This window comes from Xiphophorus couchianus, chromosome 17 (genome assembly GCF_001444195.1).
Source record: "Xiphophorus couchianus chromosome 17, X_couchianus-1.0, whole genome shotgun sequence".
Taxonomy (NCBI): Eukaryota; Metazoa; Chordata; class Actinopteri; order Cyprinodontiformes; family Poeciliidae; genus Xiphophorus; species Xiphophorus couchianus.
In genome coordinates this window covers 12,184,701-12,208,036 of record NC_040244.1, presented here as the reverse complement: position 1 = coordinate 12,208,036, position 23,336 = coordinate 12,184,701, and the positions used below count along the sequence as shown (strand labels likewise).

At 40.5% G+C, this 23,336-nt stretch overlaps 2 protein-coding genes across 3 annotated transcripts in view; one reads left to right on the top strand and one right to left on the bottom strand.

The window, feature by feature from the left end:
• The first annotated feature begins 223 nt into the window (after positions 1-223).
• Positions 224-4,013, top strand: LOC114161141 (transmembrane protein 60-like). 2 transcript variants are annotated; one of them, XM_028044257.1, is made up of 3 exons: positions 262-465; positions 768-855; positions 1,362-2,840. In XM_028044257.1, exons 2-3 carry the CDS (start codon positions 772-774, stop codon positions 1,677-1,679), a joined length of 402 nt encoding a protein of 133 aa, XP_027900058.1. In that variant the 5' UTR covers positions 262-465; positions 768-771; the 3' UTR covers positions 1,680-2,840. The 2 variants fall into 2 exon arrangements, with proteins under 2 accessions (XP_027900059.1, XP_027900058.1); XM_028044258.1 differs by lacking the exon at positions 768-855 and having other exon boundaries at positions 224-465; positions 1,362-4,013.
• Positions 3,597-23,336, bottom strand: part of LOC114161139 (round spermatid basic protein 1-like) — a 32,625-nt gene continuing 12,885 nt past the window's right edge. Inside the window, exons 5-9 of the mRNA XM_028044251.1 lie at positions 15,391-15,528; positions 14,100-14,242; positions 10,095-10,265; positions 9,859-9,967; positions 3,597-8,821 (exon numbers count right to left, since the gene is read on the bottom strand). Of these exons, the coding sequence (XP_027900052.1) occupies positions 7,094-8,821; positions 9,859-9,967; positions 10,095-10,265; positions 14,100-14,242; positions 15,391-15,528 (2,289 nt within the window). The 3' untranslated portion in view covers positions 3,597-7,093. The remainder of the gene's footprint in view (positions 8,822-9,858; positions 9,968-10,094; positions 10,266-14,099; positions 14,243-15,390; positions 15,529-23,336) is intronic.

The following is a 23,336-nucleotide window of genomic DNA, read 5'->3' as shown; positions in this document are numbered from 1 at the left end:
AAAAATAAAAAATATACCAAAGAACTACATTTAACTAACCTAGTTTTAACTGTATTAAGTTCAGCTATTTTGTTTTGTCAAAAAATATGTAGGAGTGGCGGTACAATAATGTTTTCAAATGTACCAAAGCACCACATTTAATTTATTTGTAGCTATAATAACCAAACCAACAGTATTTGCTTCCAACAAAGATGCAACTTAAAACATGGCGATGACGTGCGCCGTTCAACTTCTACTCGTTTATGTCTATGGAACGTACGACCAACGTAAAGGAGGAAAAACAAAATAACCAATCGTATTCGTGGAGGGGCGGGACAAACCCGAATATAACGTCGTTATTACTGCTGTGGACTATAATAATCTTAATAATATAACTGGTAGGCAGTGACATAATTGTGTTTATCTATGTTTGAGGTGCAGAAAGAGACAAGAGGATGCTGGACAGAGAGTTGGGAACACACTAATGTAAGTCAACTAATGGATTAGCACAATGCTATTTGAGCTAGCCGAGAGCAACCCGTTGCTTACAATGAATGAAAAGCTTTAATTGAATACATATAGATTCAGTTTGTACTACATCAAATGATTATTTTTTTCTAGCAAGACTGTAACTTATAGGCTTATTGTGGTAAAGGATCGATCCGCTGTTCTTCTTAGCTTCATACGATTCTATTACAAGCAATAAGCGATTATCATCATTGATAAAGCAGTAGCTTTTTGCGTGTTTACCATGGATTAATTTTCTCCTCTGATGTGCGTCCGCATAGTGAGATGTCTCTGCCCCAGAGGGTGTTGTTGACCTGGGTCTTTACCCTGGTGTTTCTCATCATGCTGGTGCTCAAACTGGATGGGAAGGTATACTGACCTCTCCTTGTGGTCGAACTATTTTATTGTTTTAATTTGAGATTCAGCAAATAAAAAATAATTGTGGTGTGTATTTGTATTAATTTCCTGTGATACAATACCTTCTGGTAGAATTACAGCTACAGGTATTTTCACAGCTAGTGACTGAAATGGTTGCAATAGCTTAGACTTTTCAGATGGACTCAGATCTAGACTTTGACTAGACCATTCTAGCATTAAGATTCTTTGATCTAGACCCGATCCATCATTGTACTTCTGGTCTCATGTTTCAAGTTGGCCAGCTGGACTGTAAACCTCTTACCTTTTTCTACTGAGACTAAATATTCACTGTTAATACAATAGTTATATTTGTTTGGACTGGATTTTATTTTATGGTATTAGAGTAAAGGAGCCTGAAAACAAATGCGCACAACATTTTCAGATCTGTACTCATTAATTTCCCCTTTATGTCACAATCATTCAATACCTTAATCATGATCATCTCTTCCTCATTCCAGGTGCAATGGAACTGGTTCCTCATCTTTCTCCCAGTCTGGGTCTTCGACGGCATCCTCATCCTCATGCTCGCCGTCAAGATGGCGGGGCGCTGCAAACTCGGGTACGACCTGCGCAACGGCTCGTCGTCCCTGCGCCTACGCACTTGGTACTTGACCGCCATGCTGCTCAAACTGGGCTTCTGCCTGACGCTGTGCGCCAAGCTGGAGAAGCTGGCCGACGTGAAGCTGACGTTCGTCTGCATACCCCTGTGGACCATGCTGCTGGGAGCACTGGTGGAGCTGGGGCTGAATATTTGTCCTGAAAGAAGAGAGGCTTGAAACAGTCTCGTCTCAACACACTTTCTGAGTAAGAGAACAGCCCTCTAAAAGAAGCCGCTAGTTGGTCAATCAATCCCCAGAGCTTCAATTCTTTATTGAAGAGCAGCTGTTTGTTAATCTACTGTGAAGCCAACACTGAAGAAAAAAAATTTTCATGATCAGTATTGTTTTTTTTAGTATTTAAATTGTTTACTTTGTAATTGTTATACTTGAGTTACATGTGCTTTGGCTGCGTTCCTCCACACTTCTTTCATTCCTCAGCTGGAAAATTGGGAGTTAGCTTAGCTGCTAGCACTCACCATCCTGTCATTTATCCTCTGGCTGCTCCTGGATTTTCTACAAGCTCCTTTTTCTACTCTATAAGTAGTAATGTGTCTCGAACCGTTACTCTCTTTGCATGCAGAGTAAATCCAAATTAAACCCTTTCTACCAGCAGTTTATTTGTGGATTGGATCTCAGTCGAATTCGTTCTTGTACCACTAATGTTTATTTTGTGCCAACAATTGCTCCAAACACTTTTTTTTTCAGTATATATATATATATATATTTTTGCACTTTATTTAACAAAAAAAAAAGAAAACAACACTGTTTAAGACTGTATGCATGTGATGTAATTAATAAATGTCTGATTTCTATTACACTGGGTGTTTCTTTTTGTTACAGTTCATATTCCTACCTAATAATTTACAAATGTAGGAGGCTCACTTATTAGGAGATAATAAAGCTGTTGGGGGAAATCTAAACAAGACAATCTGAAATAGCCTGAGGAGGAGGAGGCACACTGCCAGGAGAGTGGCTGCCCTTTAAAGGAAACTTCAGCTCATCTGACATGCAGCCAGCACACTGCACAAGTTTGTCCAATATTACACAACACTTAACAATTAATAACTCGACAGAAGGATAATAACAGGAGCAGGAAATGATTCTCAGCAGGAATCTGAGAAGTAGGGAGAAAATTTGGTTTGGGGTGAATTTGAGCCAAAGCAAACCAGCACTGAATTATGTAGCCACAGCGTTAGAGTGTGTGTGTGTGTTGTCTGCCTGAATCACAGTGGTGGTCTTTGTGATGCAGACCGCAGGCGGTGGGTGGTTGCATAACAGCTGTAAAGAACATACAGGCAGGTAAACAAAACACACACAGAAGGAGAAAAATAACTACATTTAATTTAAAAAAAACCTACTTGTATTTAACATTATTTTCTCAAAAATGTTAAGTTGCTTGTTATTTAGCTTCTATTCATGGATCTGTAACACAAACATGAACTGCTGCTGCCATTCATTTTCAGTACTTTTGTTTTTATTTCTACGTCTGGTTCCGTTATTGAGGGTTTAATTCTCTTTCCTGAACAAAGCCAATGACAGACCTGTTAGCTGCATGTCTGTCCCATAAAAAGTAAAAATGTCATTTCTCTTAGAACTGGACTATTTGTGATCACTTGTTCTAAACTCACATTAGTCATTCACTAATGTCATTCACTGTGTGCGAACTGATACCGGCTGGTTTGTGTGATCATTTTTTGTAAGCTTTATGGAGTTTCATGTGAACTTTGTTTTTATTAACATAATCTCATTAACAGAGAACAGTGATATGTGTTTAAGGTCTTCTACTATCAGTAGGTCTTTAGCATTTAGCTTTTTTTAAAATCACATTCTAGTGACGCTGGCAGATCTACGGTATATACGGCATATAGCTAAGTCCAGCCTTTTGTCTGGGTGTGCAAGCCCAAGAAGAAAAATATGTAATTTACTCTGATTACTTTGCTTCTGTATTCAGACTAAAGGCATCATTCTGCTACAATTTTAACTGAAATAGGATTTAATTGGATAAGAATTTGAACCTTTAAAAAAAAAAAAATTGTCTTAAGATGACAAATGAGGATTTCAAACGAGAGAACAGAAACGTATAAACGGTTTTCATACTTTGAACCTTTTATTAGCTAGGTTCATATTTAAAGTAGAAACCACACTACAAGTTTTTTCCTCTTTACAAAAACCTCTTATGTACACTACAGTGCTGACAGTTGAAATAACTAAAATGGAAAAAAAAAACGTTGATATAAATAAATCCTGTGAAAACAATGCTAGCCCCCGAGGACATCTGTTTTCAACCAAAGGTTTTGTTACAATTGTACCAAAATAAAATAAAATAAAATTAAAAGAAAAAAGGATCTTGTCATGTTTCTGTAACATTTAAACCCAAAAAGCACAAAACGAGCTGCAGAGCAACCTTACGACTGTTGATCAAATGCTTCGTTATCGACTTTATCTCCCCAGAGATGCACAGAGTAAGGTCGCTCAAATTGGGTCGTTTGAGGCAGGAAAGACAGAAAAAAACAGCTAAGGCGTCATTCTTACATTTATCTGGATTTCGCAGGCTTGTGGTGAGACTTAAGAGGAACAATTCAAACCCTTCTTTGAGGGTGGCATCCTTCTAAGTCTTCCCTATTTGAAACAAGATATTTAGAGGCTTTTCAGCGGATGTGGGAACCCAATTTAAGGCGGTGCTCTCGTACAGAGAGAACTTCAACTGCGACTCATAAGAGGAAGAAACTCCCTGCACTGAGCGCCTCTGGACCACTGAGGAGTTCACAGTTAAGGACAGGCACTGGGGAAATGTTGAGGGCTACATTATCAAGAGGGCTGTACTCTAATATAGACAATGAAAATAATTTAAGAAAAGACACTGGTGACAAAAAACGTTGCTGTCATTGTTAAACTTCCGCGGATGTAGGTCGCACACAGGTCCCTTCAGTCTCTGGCTGATAAATAAAAATCTGAACACTGTGGCAAAAGTAGACCGGCAAACCGATAAATAATGCTTTGGGGATGAGCTCCAGACATTAAAGTGTCAAAAAAAAAAGAAAAAAAAAAAAGGACTGAATACATTTTACATTTCAGTTTGGGAAGAACCTGAAATATCCATTAATTCATAAAAATCCAACACTTCATCAGAAATCTCCGTTTGCAAGCAGAAGGAAATAAATGTGTTTAGTAAGTAGGTGCTGCACATATGGGAACTGTTCCCCTGGCACGGGCCGGCAACCGTTATTCCTGCTGCCGCAAAAACATCATGTTGATTATTACAGCTAAAATAAAATCTTCATATAAATTTGGGATTTATTACTTTAACACCTAGACAGAAAAATCAAACCTGCAAAAATGTGTCCTTTTTTTTTCTTCAGTTTTGTTTATTTTGTAATTGCAAATAATTTCCGGAGAAAGGTTGTAACCGAGGCAGCGTGCAGCAACAGGTGAGGAAGGGGCAGCAGTGTATAACTCTATGCTCCATACAGCCAGAAAAGAAATGACTTGAACCATGACAACACAATAATGGTGAGTTTTAATGAGGCCGCTTAATCCTCAGTTATACTCTGTTTACCGGCCCGTGCCTGGGTTTGACCTCCTACGTCTTTGTATTGCTTTTTGAATTCAGTTTTCAAAAAGTTTAAATGTTCAACAGGAGCAGCGTATCTGCAGAAACCTCAGTCAAAACGTTTAGGAGTCGACTGCGTGAAACTAGAAACCTAGCAGTAAAACCATTAAAGCGAGCATTTTTTTAGTTTTTAGATGGAAGTGTTTTCCTGAGACCGTCTTGGCTGCGGCTGAACCAACTCCTCAACCAAAACTCATCTAAACAGCCAGAAGACATTAAAAATGACATTAGCGCTCTGCCACCGAAGGCAAACGGTCTGACTTACAATTCACACGGAGCCTAGAGTCGAGTACATAACATTCCTTTTTTAACCAATGAAACACTTGAAAAGTTTAGAAACATCTATTAATTGCACTCATCATTATTATGTTCCATTGTCCACTTAAAAACATGAGTAAAAAGACAGACACAGGTTTCTGTTTGATATTTAGCGGGTTATTGCTCTATACACAACATGGTGGAAAAGTCCAGCCAGTATCCGTGTCGACTTGTACTGATAAATACCGAGGACAAAATGATGCAGTATCGTATCAATACACAACTGAATTAAATAAACCCCCTGAAAATGGAAGCATTAGCTGCAAGTTTCATTAAAAAACAGTTTAAAAAGCTCTTTTAAATAAATAAGTTTTCTTCCTATGTCTGACGGTGGGTTCTGTTGGCGCCGAAAGGACGAAAACAGAACCGGACAACACACCTGCACGCCAGGGGCCTCATTTGAACGTCATTCGGGGTTAAAAACAGGTGCACCCTTCACTTTCTAAAAGCAACAGCTTCCTGCAAATGAAATGAAATGTAAAACAGTTTTATACTTCAAGCCTCAGTAAAAATCTGAGCCAGTTTAGTGCGGCGGGGTGGGCTTAAACGATGCCTTACATGAGGATTTGCACCCACAAAGTGAGACATTTTCTCAGGTTAGACTCAAACCTCAGCGCATTCTACTGTGATCTTAAAGATTTTTTTTAAACACAAAGTAGTGCATGATTGAAAATGGGAAGAAAATGTGTGTTCTTAAAGGGTTTTGTCTGCAACCGTTGGCTGCGAAGCCACAAGTGGCTCTTTGGAGTTTCCACAACTGGCTCTTAGAAACTTTGACTATAAATGTAAAAAATAGATAAATAGAAATGCAAGTTTTAGCTGTTTTTCAGTTTCTTCCTGGAATAATTGTATTTCATTTCCACAACAGAATGAAACTAAAGTCCCAGTCATTTTTATCTAGATCTATTTTTCTTATTTGCAGGCTGGAAACTAAAATTATGTAAATATCAACATCCAATAAAAGAACATGAAGCCATTATATTTTTGAAAATAAGTTTTGTTTTCCTTCGAGATAAAAAAAAACCTCAACTAAAAATAGGATTAAATTGTTGCTCTTTAAAAAACTACTTACAGTGGATAATTATCAAAAATGGTGATATCCTTTTTCAAAAGGTAAGTTCATATTTGTAAATCTAGATCAGTTTTATTTAGCTGGACTGAGGGCAAAATTGGCTCTTTGGATGGTAAGAGTTGCAGACTCCTGCATTAGAACAAAACTACCAAACAAAATGAGAGGGATGAACTCCTCATCAGGACACGGTAGAGGCAGCAACATGATGTGGGGATACTTTTCTTCATAAACAAACTCCAAAAGCCTTCCAGCTGTAATTGCAGCAAAAGGTGGCCTTAAAAAGTTTTAAAATTGTGTAGCATTTTTCTTCCATTTCCAGATTACAAACATCTCCTGGTAAAATGCACTGAGGTTTACGGTTGTACGGTGACAAAATGAGAAGTTAAGGGTATAAATTCTTAAGAAAGGCACCGTGTTTTAGTCCCACTCTGCTCATTAACAAAACAAAAAAAAACTTGACTTCCTCCCACCTCACTTCCTTTTTACAGCTTTACAACAGCACAACCAAAACAAAGCCTCCTACATGTACAGTTACTTAAATTTACCATCGGTATATACAAACACTCCTATAAAATCTGTTTCTGCTCGTTGTCATGCCTCGGGGGGAGGGGGAAAGATGGAAGGGGAGGGCTGAGGAAAGGGGGGAGGTGGCGGGAAAGGGGGAGGGAGCGGAGGCGGCGTGGAGGACGGGGGAGGCGGAGCGTGAGGGGAGGTAAACGACTGCGACAGAAGCAGCTGGGGCTGCACCGGTGCTGAGGTTTGGTACTGTGGCTGCAGTGGGTAAGAAGCGGGCGGCTGCGGGAGGAAGGACTGATGAGGGAGGAAGGGGTGAGAGGGGAAGCCGGGGTGCTGGGGGGGGAAGAAGGGTTTGGCGAACTGGTGGTGGTAGGAGAAATGAGGCGAGAGAGATTGGGAGCTGGTGAGGGGGGTGTTTGGCTGAGAGGGGGAGGAGGAGGGAGGGCCCATGAAGTAAGGCTGAGACTGTGTGGTGAGGCTGGGCGGGTGGGGGGGGTGCAGATGGCCCAGGTGAACCGAATGGGGCGGCGCCGCCTGACTGAGGAAGGAGTTCAGAGGGTGCTGCTCATGGGGACTGGAGACGGGTGTCTGGGGGAGGACGTGAGGCTGAAGGTGGGAATGGGGGGGTAGGAGAGGAGGGAAAGGAGGGGCAAGCATCTGCGGGAGGTGCTGGGGGGGGTACTGCTGCATGTACACCCCTTGCCGTGTCACATCTGGCGCCAGATGCTGCTGCACATCAACACAAGTCCTGGAGTCGGGATCCGAGCTGCGAGTCCTCGTCTCCGAATTGGAGGAGGTTTGTGTCCGTGTGTCCGCCGCCAGGCGGGTCCAACGCTCGGCCGGGGCGGAGCGAGTCTGTACGTCCGCCACGGGTCTCCCATGCGACGATGTCCACAAGTCGGACGGCGTCGGCATCCGGGCGGAGTCCTTCGTGCGGGAATCGTCGAGTTGCTCCGTACGGGAAGACGAAGGCAGCTGGAGGGAAGAGGAAACACTGGAAGGAGGAAGAGTTTTCATGAGAGCCTCTACTGCTGACGTGGGACTCGTCAGAGAGGAAGAGGAAGCCGACGGAGACGGGGAGGTAGAAGACACAGTGTGCGAGGAAGTGAAGGCGGCTCCCGCTGGAGACGAGGATGACGTGTGGGCGGAAGACTTGGAGCAACCGGAGGGTTTCTTAGGCAAGGAGGAAGACGCCGTCCTGCTGTCAGGGTGAGTGTGTAGGTGAGGTTTAGCTGAGGCTTTGTATTTCACGTCCTTATGAGGAGAAGCAGGGGGAAGAAGATGAAGAGGAGAGGGTGATTTATTCTTGCAGGGAGGAGAAGTTGGAGCTTCTGTCTTCGCCTTTTCAGGAGGAGAAACCCAGTGAGGTTCTTCTTTCTTTCGCGTCGCCTTCTCTTCATCTCTGCTGGCATCTGAGACATCATCCGAGGGTTGATACGACAGAAGACGATCATCGCCTTCTTCCTTTTTGTCAGTGAGCAACGTCCGTTTTTCTGCCACATCCACCTCCTCCTCTTCCTCCTTTATGCTCTCCTTCTTCTCGCCACCCTGCTCCTCAGCCGTCGTTGTCTCTTCCTCCTCCTTCAGCCCAGCTTTCTCCTCCTCCTCGTCTTTCTCCTCCTGGTGGTACTGCTGCAGGCGTACGTGCCACGCCAGGCTGCAGACGGCCGACACCGTCTTGAACTGGTGGACCACGTTGCGGGGGATGAAGTAGATGTCGTCGTGGCAAAGCTGGATGCGGGCGTAGCGGATGCCCTCTCGCCGAAGCTGGTTCAGTTTGGCATCGTCCACCCACTGGACGCACTGCGGAGAGGACGAAGAGGATGGTTAGAGCTGCAGTCGAAATAGACACAAAATCACTCAATGCAAAAAGAGGGGTAAAACGTAATTTAATCAGCAGCTGTTTATTTAAAATGTTTCAGTTTTACTCAGTCTCTATTTGTTAAGGTCTTGAACTCTGACCTTAACTGAGGCAAGCAAAACATGCTGTTCCTTATATGTTGCTCTGGCTTTTTTGGTAACCTCCTGGGTTCGTTTTTTTTTTTTTTTTACCCTCTCTGGGAATAATTTCCAGGAGAGGAAGTTTATTTCCAAGGTTATTTTTTTGCTTCTAATCATCTGGCAGTAATCAAGCGTTGTGTTTACGTGCGGTAAATCGGTTCAATTATGATTTAACAAGGTTATATTTACACATACAACCAGGTTGGTTTGCATAGCTTTTTCCTGTCAAACTGAGAAATTATCATTTAAAAACAGCTTTTTGTATTCAATAGATTATGTTTGATATTAAAATGAGATGAATGATCTGAGACACTTAAATGTGACAATAAAGCAACAACAAAATAAAACTGTAAGAGGACAACATGTTTGGTTTTATAATAAGCAATAAAAGCAAACATGCATTTCAACAAAACTGAAACAAATGATTAGCATTTTGTTTGAAGAAGAGTTGCTTTTCCTGAACTCTTAATCTTTTTGTAACGATTTCTGAAGACTTTTGATGTTGCCTTTTTCTGCATAAGTCCTTGAAGTTTAGTATTTTTTGGAAAAATATGACACGTCTGGAAAGCCACAAATCAAAGTAGCAACCATCTGGTTATGTCTGATATCAACTTTCCATCTCATTCAGTCTATTTCTAACCACTGACCAACGTGATTATGAGTCAAGTCTCTTCATGGTATCAAAGCGGAGATGAGAACACTTTTTCCACCAGATGGCAGCATCGATCCTCTGTTTGAGTTGTGTATCATTAACACTGCAAGGAGGTACAGTACGTTCTGTGTCCATCTGGAGATGCCGCTGTGTGGTTATTCATTTGCGGTTGTGTGTAAATGAACACCTGAGACAGCGGCGGTTCGTACAAGTCCAACTGCAGCCTCTGAACGACGTAAGGGAAATCCCCAGCATGGAAACAAACAACGTCTTTGGTTACATGAGGCGACTCCGACCTGAAAATAAGGCAGAGAGGGTAGGTGGAGGAAAACGGAGCGATTACACTCTATCTGTCATGTGTAAACATTGAGCATGTGTCACGTCCGGGCAAACTGCCATTAAGGGTGCATATTTTTTCTCTACCTTTCTACAGTGCAGACAGCCTTCAGCACTCCCACGGCCGCCGTGGTCTGACGCTCGAAGCCCTGGCCGATGTGGTCGGCGTGGGCGCGGGTCCGGTCCTCGAACAGAATCTCTCTGGGCTCGCTGGTCCGGGGCATCGATTGGAGCAGATTCTTTACCTCGTTAGTGGAGCTAAGAAAGAAAAAAAACCAAAACAAACACAGTTTTAGGTACTGCTTCCCTGAAGTGAAACTAAAAGGTAAAGGTGAGTGGGATGATCTTTGTTGTCTGCTATTTTAAAACAACAAAAAACAAACATTTTCAGGTGATAGAGGAAACACAGAGTGTAGGTCTGGCAGTAGGCTGGTAAATGTGTGTCAGTGTGTTTGATTTCAAAACAGTGTGAAATAAGATCATAAATAACAATGCATTACTGATTAATATGTCTTGATTTATATCTAGAGTGTCCATAAATTAAACACTAAAAGCCACACTTAACCATATTTAGTTGCTTTTGGATCAATCCGCAGATACAGAATATACATATATATAAAACATCATCAAAAAGTGACTTTATCTCAGTAATTAAATTAAAAAGTGAAGCTTGTAAATATACAAATTCGTTACCGTTTATGATTTTGGCTTACAGCTAACTAAAAAAAATAATTTTTATCGCACTGTGTGTGATGTATCTCTTTTAGTCCATTTTGTTGAGCTGCACCATTAAATTATTTGATCTATAATCAACAGAACTGCTGCTGGTTATTTTAATTCTGTCCATGCAAAACCCTTCAGTGTTAAAATTTTACAACTGAAGACTTATTTTATTATTAACTAATATTAACCTGATGGCAAAAAACAGCCAAACTCTATTAAATGTTGGATGTGATATTATAAGATCAAAGGCAAACGAATGTAATAGGAAAAAAAAAACACTTTGCAAAATAAATAAAGGGTAATGTATCCTCTTAGTTAATGAAAATAAATAAATCACTCAATATAGAGTAAAAACAGGGAACCAGTAGTATAATCTGCTTTACTTTTAACATTCATATTACAAATAAGGTAAGGCACAAAAAAAATGCAGAATATGTACAGTATGTTTACACTGGATTTCGCAGCATACACCCCGAGAACCTGAAGAGCAAAAGCATAGAAACGAGCCATACCGCCGAACAATAGAAGTACTGCAGTCAGCTCCCTGCTAGATCAGTGACTCACACCAGAGCTGCATTCAGGTTCAAACGGGAGGCTGAACACGCATGCAGGAAATCTGCGAGAATCCTTCAACACACGGCGCACGCATACGCACGGACCAAAGAACAGCTAGACTATCGTGCTGTGCTCATTCATTCAGAGATAAGAAGAAAGATGCATGAGCCGGTGGAGAACGGCGGGGGGAAAAAAAAAACTGAGATGGAGGAAAATATTGCAGAGCAAAGGGGCAGATGAAGGCGAACACACACAGCTCTGAGTGTGTGTGTGGCGGAGCGCGCACGCGCGCGCATGTGTGTGTGTGTGCTGACTGCAGCCTGGCAGTAATAAATGTAAAAGCAGAAAAGCTGATAAGGGAAGCAGCCGGGAAGGACTGCAGAGAAAAAAAAACACATTCAACTTAGATCCTAAAACACCCTCTGCATGTGAGGTCCTGTTTTTTGTTTCCATGCATGGGAGTGTGTCGCCGTCAGGATGCATTTATGTATATTTATGGCCAGATAACGTGGGGGCAAGGGAGATACGTACAACCGAGAGCTGTAACAGTATGGAGATGATGAAGAGGAGGAGGTGGACAGGGGGGTAAAAGAATCACAAGTTTAGGTGATATGAAATATAGTAGAAACGGGCAAGAAAGGGAGTTGGAGTCAAATCCAAGAAAAATCTTTATGCATCTCATTTTATTCCCAACAAATTTATTAGCTGAGGAAAACAAATCTGCTTGCATTTTTGTTAAGTATTACTGTTATGCAACAATACTTTTGTCCTGATTGTATTTTATTTTATAAAATGAAGCTACAGCAGAGTAGAAAACAGTGAATGAGTATATACTGTCCAAAAACGCACGATTGTTTACATTCTAGTGTGGACCGAAGAATCCTCGTTATCTCTACCACCTGCTGGTTTCACTTTTCATTTGGCCTAAAAGGAAGGTTTCAAAGTTCTTCACTCATATAAATACAAAAAAACTATAAACTATAAAACTATAAACTGAGGAAAAAGTTAACAATTAACTGTTACAGTGGTGTAATTTCCACTAATTAGCATTAGAGTGTTAAAAAGAATGAAATAAGTTAAAGTTCATTTGTGTCAATAAGATCAGGCAGAAGGCAGTAAAAGTAAATTAGGGATAATTTAGCCATCAATTACAACAGCCTTCAGCCTTCAGGCTTGTTCAAAAATGTGCATGTATAAAATCCATTGCAGTTAAAGTTAATAGAAAATAAAAGATCAGACTATTTTAAACTCATGACAGAATTAAAATGTTACATAAATCCAACCAATTCTTTTACAATTTCCCTCCAAATCTATCCATTCAAAAAGTTTCCTGTTATAGAAAACATCCATCAGGTTTATTACGCAAGTTTTATTAAGAATATCTTTACAATTCATGTTTATATTGGAGAAAAAGTAAAATTTATTCTATTGTTTTATATGTTGTTATCTTACCTTCAGTTATCCACATATTCTCACTGGCAGGGTCTTATTCTGAAACGTTGTATTTCAACAATGCTGTAATAATATTAATCTTGAAAAAGACTGCAGCTGCCGTTACCGTCCAAAAATGCAGTCAGGACGCCGCTTCACTGAAAGCTGAGGCATTTGGGTTTATTTTCAAAGTGTATCACTATAATCAACTCAGATTCTCAGACGGAGAGTCTCAGCGCTGTCATAAATGCTCCAAGTCTTGACCTTTTCACCGAAACCACCAACCGAACAGCACGAGAGCCCGCGAAACGATGCAGTCACTTCCTTCAAAACAACGTCTAGAGAAGCAGCAGCCAAGGACTAACTGCGAACATGATCACATTCACATCTTTCTCTGCAGCGTACCATCACTTTCTTTTCTAAAACAGTTTTTTTCCTTGCGTCTCTTTTTCCATAAGCACCGACAGATGTAAACAACAGCGGCTGCATGCTGATGACATTTCCAATATATGAGCTTTAGCATATACTATCTGGGTTCCTGAAAACACCTGCATAATAACTCTGCTATAAATCAACTTAAAAGCAGTAAGAGGGGGTCAAGAGGATGAAGCTGAAAAAAAGATGGTAGAGGAAACGGAGAGATAGCGCTGATGTTTACAAGTCGCAGGAGGACAAGGACAGAAAGGAGAAAGAGACGGGGACTGTGGAGGAAATAAAAGAAAAGAGTGGATGTCAGTTCTTAACAGAAATGAATGAAAATGTATACTTTCTTGGTGGAAAGAGACAGGAGATACATTGATATTAATGCGTTATTGTTTTCAAAGGCAATATCAGCCTCATGTACAATGTATACAGTGCTTTATTAGCTGACAATATTTTAAGCACGATTAAGTGGCTACCATGAAAAAACAAAAATAAAACTGAAGAATGAGGTGAGATAAATTGGGTTCCACAGGAATGAGTGCAGTGTGTGTGTGGCCCGCTGTTTGCCTCTCAGCCATGAGAAGCAGAGTCTGATGCAACGATGATCTCATCGGAGCGGTGAGCCGATGACATCACACACGTAAACCGAACTCACTGGTTTCTACCCGTCTTGCTCGCAGACGTCGGCGTGTTCGAGACGCCGCCGATACGCGAGCAACGGCGACACAGGCGAGTGGAGAGGGTAATTGCCTCATACAGCTCTCCTCGACAACAAAGCTTCATGCTGTTACCACGGCTGCGGCTTGAAATTGGTAAGTGTTTGATATAAATGTGTGTTTTTTTTCATTTTTCTTAGGATAAGTGCTCACAAACACCGTGGAGAGTACAGAAGCGAGTCGGCTCAACAAGGTAGAAACAATGCATCTCGGGATCATTGCAAGGGCTTCCAGCTGGACTCACCGCTTTCTTTTAAAAGGAGACTTTGGTATATCGGCTACAGGTATCATCTGTTCTCCTGGTCTGACCCACATTATTGGACCATCGTCGCTCTTTGTTGGACTCATGTTTCTTAGGCTGGAAAGCATTCCCCATGGAAGAGTACGCTGCATTTAAAACAGGCAGGAGAAAGCAATGAGGAACACCAAAGCAACAGGTTGATACAAGGGCTGCAAGTAGCAATTATTTTAGTAATAGATTAATCTGTCGAAAATTGGCATATTCTGCATATTTCTCAATTAACCACTCTAGCCTCTTTTATACAATATTAAAAATACATTATGATATGCATATAGACAAATAACTCAGTTCCTTTTTTAAATAAGAAAAACTTTTTATTGCCTAAAATGCAATAACATATCATTCTTTTAGAGATTTTGAACCGGGTGAAATTAAAACTATGCCTCTTGACAAGTTTTGGGTAAAATATACTTACAAACAAATCCCTGTTTTTTATCTTAAATCCAAAATGTATATTTATTTTGTATGGTTTTGGCTTAATATCTGGTTTGAGTATGTTGTTCTTTCATGAAGTTAAATTTTTTTGAGTCTCTCCAGGTAACAATAAAGTGATTACTAAACAAGTTGACGATTTTTTCAATAATCAATTCATCACAACTAATCACTTCAGCCCTTGTTAAGACGCCTTTCTACAGTTCATCAGCTCTTTTAACAGTCTTCTCTTCTATTTTTCAAATACAAGGACTGAATGTGAAAATCTTTTGATTGGTTTTCAAAAATACAAGATCGATAGAGAAAATCCCAAAACACTCGGCCTGTTTGGAAAGCAACATCACCCGGAAACCAGTGTTCCCACACTAAAACATGGGAGTAGCAGCATCATGGTGAGGGGATGCTTTCCATCGTTATGAACAAATGCTAAAAACAATGAATCATTTCCCTTCCACTTGATTCTGCACTACTGTGTGTTGATCTATCACTTCAAATCCTAATAAGACAAATAAACTTCTGTTTTTAATGCAACAAAAGGCATTTTGCCAGCATTTTAACAAGGTTACATCTAGAATAATTCTTCATCAGAAGTGTATAATTAAACAAAATCAAGTGTGACTCTCATCCACTTAAAGGTTTTAATCTATCACAAGGTTTAAGTCCACTGATGCAGTCCAAGATAAAAACCTTCTAAATGTTTTGAGCCGGTCTCAATCCTTCTGTCACTTTTCAAAGCTCAATCCATTTGTCTGCTGAGCTCCTGTTTTGGATCACTGCCACGCGTCTGCTGCAGCAGCCTCACCTTCAGGAAGGGGGACTCCTCCAGCAAGCTGAGGAACTCTGGGAAATAATCCCCGACCTCTTCATCCACGGCTCCCACCAGACTGATCTGTCTCATCGCTCCGGCTCTGTACGTACCGTGGCTGTAAGTTCTCTTCACCTGATTTAGGAGGAAGAAGCAGACATGTTCAAGATTTGACTTTGTTTTTTAGGGTGGAAGCAAGTGGTGAAATCCTATAACAAAAACCGTAAATGTATTAAAAATACAATTATGAGTATAAATTCAAATTCAAATCAAATTGCAGTACATATTTGTCTTTCAATAGAAGAGAGATGGGTTTTTTTCCCCCTTTAAATGCTAATTTTTCAAGAGATTCTCACACAAAACTGATCTACAGCTAAATACAATGTTTCTAGAGCTACCAAACCACGAGCAATGTTTATTCTTTATTCCTGTGAGTTTCAGGGGAACAAACACCGGATGCAGTAAAGTCTGAACTGGAGAGAAACAAATCTACATGGAAGCTGTAAAATCATTACTGGGTGTCAGAATAGACACTGTATGTGTGAGTGCCGGCGGATTTACTTTTCCGTTTCTGCTCCACTGATGTGACTCAGAAGGTTTGGGGCTTTTCACTTGGCTGACGGAGCATTGCGCGTGTGTGACAGTGCATCTACCCGTCTCTCACGGGTTTGGCCCCTCAACAGTCCCTCTGTGTGTGCGTGCCAGTGCAGTACGTGCAGCATGTGGCCTGCACGCTGTACTCTTGGCTTATTTTGGATGCGGGTGGAGTGAGTGCGTGTGTGTGTGTGTCCAGGCTAGCCAAATCCTTGGCTGCGCGCCTTCAGTGAGTCACCACTTGACAACGAGGCAGAGATGGAGGTGGAGAGGAGTCCGGATACCCGGGAGAGGAAGAAACAGGTGGAGGGAAGTGGGGAGGAAAGAGAGAGAGAGAGGCTGGAGGGTGACATCACCACAGCACAGTGAGTGCAGACAGAACATGGACAAAAAGGAAAAAGAATCGAAATACATAAAGAGCCTTGAAAAAACAAAATCTCCTTGATCTTTTCAAGATTTTGTCACTTTATAACCACAAGCTAATTGCATTTTGTATTCTTGTTTTAAGAAAAAAAATATTCTGTAAAGTGAGGCATTATTTGATGTCCTCTTTTTGCTTTGGTGCCCCTAAATAAGATCCTGGACATCTTATGGGCCATATGGGTCAACTAATTGCTTATTAAATGACCTATGGGACTGGGGATATGCAATTTGAATTTTATCATGATATTTTGTGGTACTATTGTGTTAACAATAGAAAATATGATAAAAACTCTTATTTTATTATTTGGTAACTGTATGGATGTCACTGCTTGGCACACCGACTCTGATGCAGACCAATAAACGAACTCAAGGTCTCTGTTCAGTTTCCTGGTGCGGGTCGAATGCATGATGTGGATGCAAACAGATCAGAGACCGGTCAAAAAGCAGGAGGTTGACTATATTTCAGGGCATTCTGGGTAAATACAACCAAAACAAATGCTTGAATCTAGCACTGGCAAAGGAAATGGCTTGTGGTCTTTTACCAAAAACAAAAGAGAAATTTGATGCCACTCTATTATTGTTTACATTTCATGAAGAAAGAAGTTGAACTCAGGGTCTTCTTCGGAGGTTTTCGTGTTTGTTCCTTCAGTGGTTCTTGGTGCAGCGCCACCACAGGTGAAGGAGTGAACAAGTTTTTCGAACCACACTGGCTGAAAAGTGTAACAAATGTTGCAATTTTGGGATTTTCAGGAAACATCCTTAATCTCAGTTTAAATCCAGCTGTTCTCTGAAAGCCTCAGAGAGGTTTGTTGATTGCAATTAGTGAACAAACCGAATGACCAACAATAGCCCAAACTTTGAACATCTCAGAGGATGCAAATCATGTCAGGTTTGGTTAAAAACAGAAAAAATTTTTTTTAAAGAAATGGCAAATGAAGGATGGGTAATAAAAGTATAAAGTATAACCTAGAGAAACACTTGAGGAGAAAGTGCTTGACAGCTGCCAGGAGCATCTCTGGGCAGGGTGCCGGATCCCAAACTAAAGCTACTTAGAAGCGGATCCAAAAGAGCATTGAGTACATGTAGCCTCCACGCTGCATGTGTTTTCCACATCACTGTTAACCAACGGACCCAATGGTGTCTGTAATTTATAAACAAGCTAAATATAAAACTATCTGACTCATTCTGTTTGAGAGGCAAAAAGCAATATGACTACATGTTGTGCTTCTCCCACTTCATTAGATCTGTGTCCCAACATTGAAGACGATGTATGCCAAAGGCTTGGAAGATTCCCACCCATCCACCCACCCACCTACCCCCACAACTTTAAAAAGTGCCACTGAGTCAATGACCCACATATGTTTGTGCACACATGGATTCATCATAACATCCACAACTGACTTCCGCAGGGTCACAGTGTGCATTTGTGAGTGGATGCATTTATCTGTGTGCCTGGTTTTAATTAGCCCCGCTCACGAGCATCTATTTATCTGTGTTTGTGTGTTTACATGTGCATAATTTAACAGCTGAATAACCCCCGTGTCGATTGCAAAGAGCGGCATTAGGAAACACTATCCGGGCCTCAAATAAACAGACGCGTTTTACAGTCTGCGGTTGGCTCGCTGCTCGCAGCTTGGGTCTATATTAAGAGAAGGAAAACAGAAGGAAAAGGGAAATGCAGCAGACTTCCTCTTGAGTAGTTATCAACGAGATTTTGCGGTTCATCGCCTCTGTTTACGTGCGCGCTAAGACACCGTCTACTCTGCATTCGACTTGTCTCATTTTCTCTATTGTCTCGGTCTCGTCTCTCCATCAGCCCCTCCTTACATTTCCTTCATAAATCTCTGATCCCTGCTGGAAAGCTAAACTGTTCTTCTGCTTGTTAATTCTGCACCAACTTCCCTCGCCTTTAATCAACTCATCCTGGCTGAATTTACGCTAAGCCATCGTCTCACTACTCTAGCTGACCTTTCAGGAACCTCTGTGTCTGCCTGCGTCTCCCTCATCCTCGGATCTCAGCGTCTCTCTGTCTCAGTCATTAGGTCTGGCCAGTCTCTTGACTGCTAAGTCTATTAGTCCATTACTGTGCCTGCGTCACAACAAAGCTTCAGGCTGCTGACTGGGGGCCTCAGACACAACTGGACACACTTTTGGATCATAATCTCTCCCCTGGCTATCTTCAAAGTGAAACAGATGAACGTAAGACCTTAAATAGACACAAACAGTGATGTAACACTTAAGAAAATAAACGACTTATTGTTTTGCCTGTAAAGCTATTTTTTTTTTAAAATGGTGAACATACTTTTAATTTTCACTTAGATCAAAAACAGTGCTGTCCTCTTAGACCCGGGCGATATGGACTGAGAGTAAAACGTTTTTTTTATACCAGATCTGATTTTAATCATTTTCTTCTGTTTTCTTTTCTAAAAAATAAAAAAATGTCACATGACAGGAAATCATTTTAAGAAGTGCTTTTATTTCACTCATCCCTTCTGTGATTTGGATGACAGAGTATTAGGGCCTGGTTACAAGAATTTTTGCTTAATTATGAAAATATAGTCATATTAGCAGACTAAAGACGCAATGCACAAGAAGAACACCTTAAAAAAATCATTTTAATTAGAAAAAAGACAGGATAATTAGTTTTGGTTTTTTTGTGTTGGCGTTCTCATAACATTACTACTTCATTATCTTAGTATTGCTTTATCATCATATTATCCCGAATTAAAATCAAATGTGAATAAGCCTAATCATGCAATAAGTCACTAGAAAACATGCCTCGCCATCATCCTTCTACCACTTCCTGTTGTTTTCCCCATCATTTTTGCATCCAGTTGTTAATCACATGACGTGTGATGAGAAAAAAGCATTTCCATTGTGGTTCTGTGAAATACACAAATTTTGTACCAGCCGAAAAACCACCTAAACCACAGCAAAAAAACACTTTAATCAAAAGACGTGAATTTTCAGTTTCCATCAAACAAATTTATTTTCGTACAACTGTATGGCCAGTGGAAACACAGCTAATGTTGGCAGGCTGAGCAACAGTTGAGGAGTTTATAACTTATAATTGACATAAAGGATGCTTGAAAATTACAGTAAAATGACTAAAATGTCATTCATAACATTATTAGAATGGTTGTAAAATGTTGTTTTAGCAGCAGTAGAAAGTTTTCTGAGTCATTGCTTTACCATTAGTAGCTGCTAGATAGTCAATTTGGTTACATACATTTTTAATGCACCACACTTACATGAGTACAATGTGAGGTGATGATTATCCCACCTTATAAAGGTTGCACTGTGTTCCTGCTCGCTAATCACCTGATGTTGTGACAACATTCCTGCTACCTGTGACTGAATAAGAGACCAAATTACTCCTTAGTACAGGCACATCATGTATCGACTGCTGGGGTCTGCCTACCCTGAGAAAATGGAGAGCTGTAATCTTCTATAATCCTTCCCAGCAGTGAAAATGGCTTCAGTCAGGTACTAAATTCAAAATACACCCGACGCACTAACTTCGGCTCCTGCCCGCTTTCACAATTCGAACATTGCAAATAAACCGTGAGCTCTTGAAGCCGAAGTGAAAACCCTGCACAAACAGCTTTTGCTTTTCTCCCCTCTCTCCCTCTTTCTCCTTTTATTTCTTCCTTTCTGCCCTCACACCATATAAAAGGCAGCGGTGCAGTCATTCATGGCTGGAACACAGAGCTACTACACAACTGAGCAGAACCGTGGAGCACAGGGGTAAAAGAGACACTGAAAGACTAACAGAGTGAGGCACACAATAAAAGAGAAAGAAAGGGAGAGGAAAAATGTGCCTGATACACCATTAATCCATGTGTGTGTGGGTATGCTATCAGTATGCATGCTCACATCTGTGCGTATGTGCAGACTGTATATCTACATCCCAAGGTCACCGCTGAGAGGTACGAGGGAGGAAAAAAAAAATTAACAAGACCAGCGGACAATGACATTAGCCCCGCAGGGAACATTACACTGAGAATCAAGACAAGGGGTTTAGTTAGATTATATCAAATGTAGAGAATTAACTTGGATATGATGGGGTTTTCCTTTAAAATGTGCAGAGATTACAAATGTTTTTTTGCTTTTTTTTTTTAATGCAGGGAAGCTCCAAAGAAAGACAACAAAAAAACTATAAAACCTTTAGGTTATTTTTTCAGTTCCAGTAAACCCATAGGGAGTGTTGTAGAGAGAAAAGCCCCTCACACGCCTCCTGCAGCATTCACACGCTTCCACTGAAAAAGAGCAGGCAGGTTCTTACTACTGAGCCACTCAGGAGGTCTGAGGCAACAAAAGGCTTTTCATTAGTAAACTGTAGGTCTGAGACGAGTCGAAATGAAGAGGTGTATCTGTGTCACCGGGCTCTGGAGACCATCCAGATCAGCCTCCCCCCCCACACACACACGTTCCTCCCTTTAGCCAGTTGTCCTCAAACGGTTGCGCTCACCAGGTTTCAGACTATCAGCTGCTGCAGCGCTTGAGCGTTTTAAATAGCGAAGATAAAAACACCTTCTTTTTTTTTTAAAGTGGTTTTTGACTCCCAGTCTGACATGCTGTGAACAGCTGCTACCTGCATTACAGCTTTCATCTCTCACAGCCTGGTAACGCCACTTCTCATTTTCTACCATCACTTGTATTTTCTTCTTTCTTTCAACGTTTTTATGAAATGACCATTTGTTACTTTTGAATTTAATTTCTTTAGAAAGGCACAGATGAAAGCGGGTATTTATATACACTGGATAAAAAGCCTCTTTCTGTTTAATAATAATAATAATAATTTACCTAAATCAGTAAAGCTATTTAAGGTCAGACAGCAAGAGAAAAGGTTTTCAGTTCTCATTTAAATTGTATTTTGATAGCTCTGACATAAAAACTGTGCCCAAATGTCTATTGTATAAAAGTTTTCACATTATTACTGTTCAGTTTTAAAAAGATGAAGATCAGATTTCCAGCATGAACACCAAACATGTTAATAATGCTGAACAGATGGAGGCAGATGCTTTAACCAGATGCTTAGAACCACAACCATACAACTCTATCAAGCACTCAGCAGTTAAACAAATTTATTCATTCATTTATTAATCACTTGAACGTTTCTGAGGCAATATGCATATAGAGTAACTATGTGGCTAGATGTAGTGCTTAGAGGCCCTTTTTGAGACGTTTCTAATTTTTCCTGTTCATTCAGGATGTAGGAATACTGAATGGAAGACAGTTAAGCATTTTAACCTTTTGAGTTTTCAACCTTTGCCTGGAAATTAAGAATATTTGCAGCCTTTAGGCAACATTTTACGTTCTCTAGAGAACCGAACAGAAAGTTACGAACAGTTTTAGGAACGCTGCCCATGCTAACAGCTAATATTAGAAGAATTACTGCTTAAAATGCCAACTCTAGTTATTTGTAATTGCTTGTTTTTTCATAGCAGCAAAGATAGAAATATTATTTTGAATGCTACGTTTAAAGCTTTGTGTATTACTAACATTGAAGAGATTACAGAATCATTAAAAAAAACAACATCTAAGGTAAAGAAAGAAAAAAAAAACTGATCAAATATCGGCCACAAAATTCTGATTGATGCATTTCCACAAACCAATAGAGAGAATCATAGAGAACTTGCACCAAAAGAGCCCTGCTCAAATATTTATCTTCTAAAAGAAATCACTGCATGGCAGACAGGCTATTTCAAAATACAAAAAGCATACTTAACAAATAAATCACGGACAATTTGCTCCATAACATATTAACTTCAACTTTAATTGAAGTTAAAATGTTCAATTATACAGCATAATGACTGTATCCTGTCATTATAATACCAATAATCTGTACAACACTGATCACAGCTTAAACTACTCGGTATCTTAGGTTCACATCTTGTGCCTCGAGAGGGAAACCACAAACCAACGAATTCTGCTCATAAAATATCTCTGTGAAAACTCTTCAAAGCATGTTCTAACTTCACCAGCCAAGACCATTTTCACTTGCAACGACATCTTCCCTGCTTCAGACCGCAACATGCAACTCGACTCGCTACAGAGTAAATAGACATCAACAGGTCGGTGCAGGTGTGAATGTGTCTCGGTCTCTCCTTGTACGACAGAAAACGACAAGCTTCAATTTGCAGGCCTCCGCCTCTTCCTGTGCCTGCATAATGTGAGACAGTTTAAAGTCTAAAATGCTGTGTTGGCATTCGCTACTCTGTTTATTTCTGCTGCAAGTGATCTTTGTCTAAGTAGGACCTACACTGCTTGACTGTTTTCTAAACAAAGATTTTCTCTCCAGCTACAGAAAGAATTAAGCAAAACTGTGCATGCCTGTTCTTCTGCACATATTAAGCAAAACACACCTTGAGTCTTCTCATGTTTTGTCAAATATTAACCACAAAGCTTTGTGTATTTTACAAAGATATTTTGCAATACACTGCAAAAAAGTAGTGCATAACTGTGAAGTGAAATGAAACTGATGTGTGGTTTTAAATATTTTGTTAGAAGATTTAAAAAGTTAATGCTCTAGCTATAATTAAAAAAAAAAGGTTATTCTATTTGCAAAGAAAATTTTCATTCCACTTCAAAGTTATTGCCTCTTTGGGCGTGCCGTGGTGGCGTAGCGGTTAGCGCGACCCGTATTTGGAGGCCTTGAGTCCTCGACGCGGCCGTCGCGGGTTCGACTCCCGGACCCGACCATATTTGCCGCATGTCTTCCCCCCTCTCCTTCCCCGTTTCCTGTCAGCCTACTGTCATATAAGGGACACTAGAGCCCACAAAAAGACCCCCTGTAGGGGTAAAAAATAAAAAAAATTATTGCCTCTTTGTCAACAAAAACATTGTGTCTGAACGTGACAGAATGTGAAACCATTTGTGTGTCGGTCCTTTTATTTTAGCAGTTTGTTCTCCATTGTCTCTGC

Coding starts and splice junctions, on each gene's coding strand:
- LOC114161141 (XM_028044257.1), top strand. CDS start 772: ATGTCTCTGCCCCAGAGGGTGTTGTTGACCTGGGTCTTTACCCTGGTG. Junction 856..1,361: donor TGCTCAAACTGGATGGGAAG/GTATACTGACCT, acceptor TCCTCATTCCAG/GTGCAATGGAACTGGTTCCT.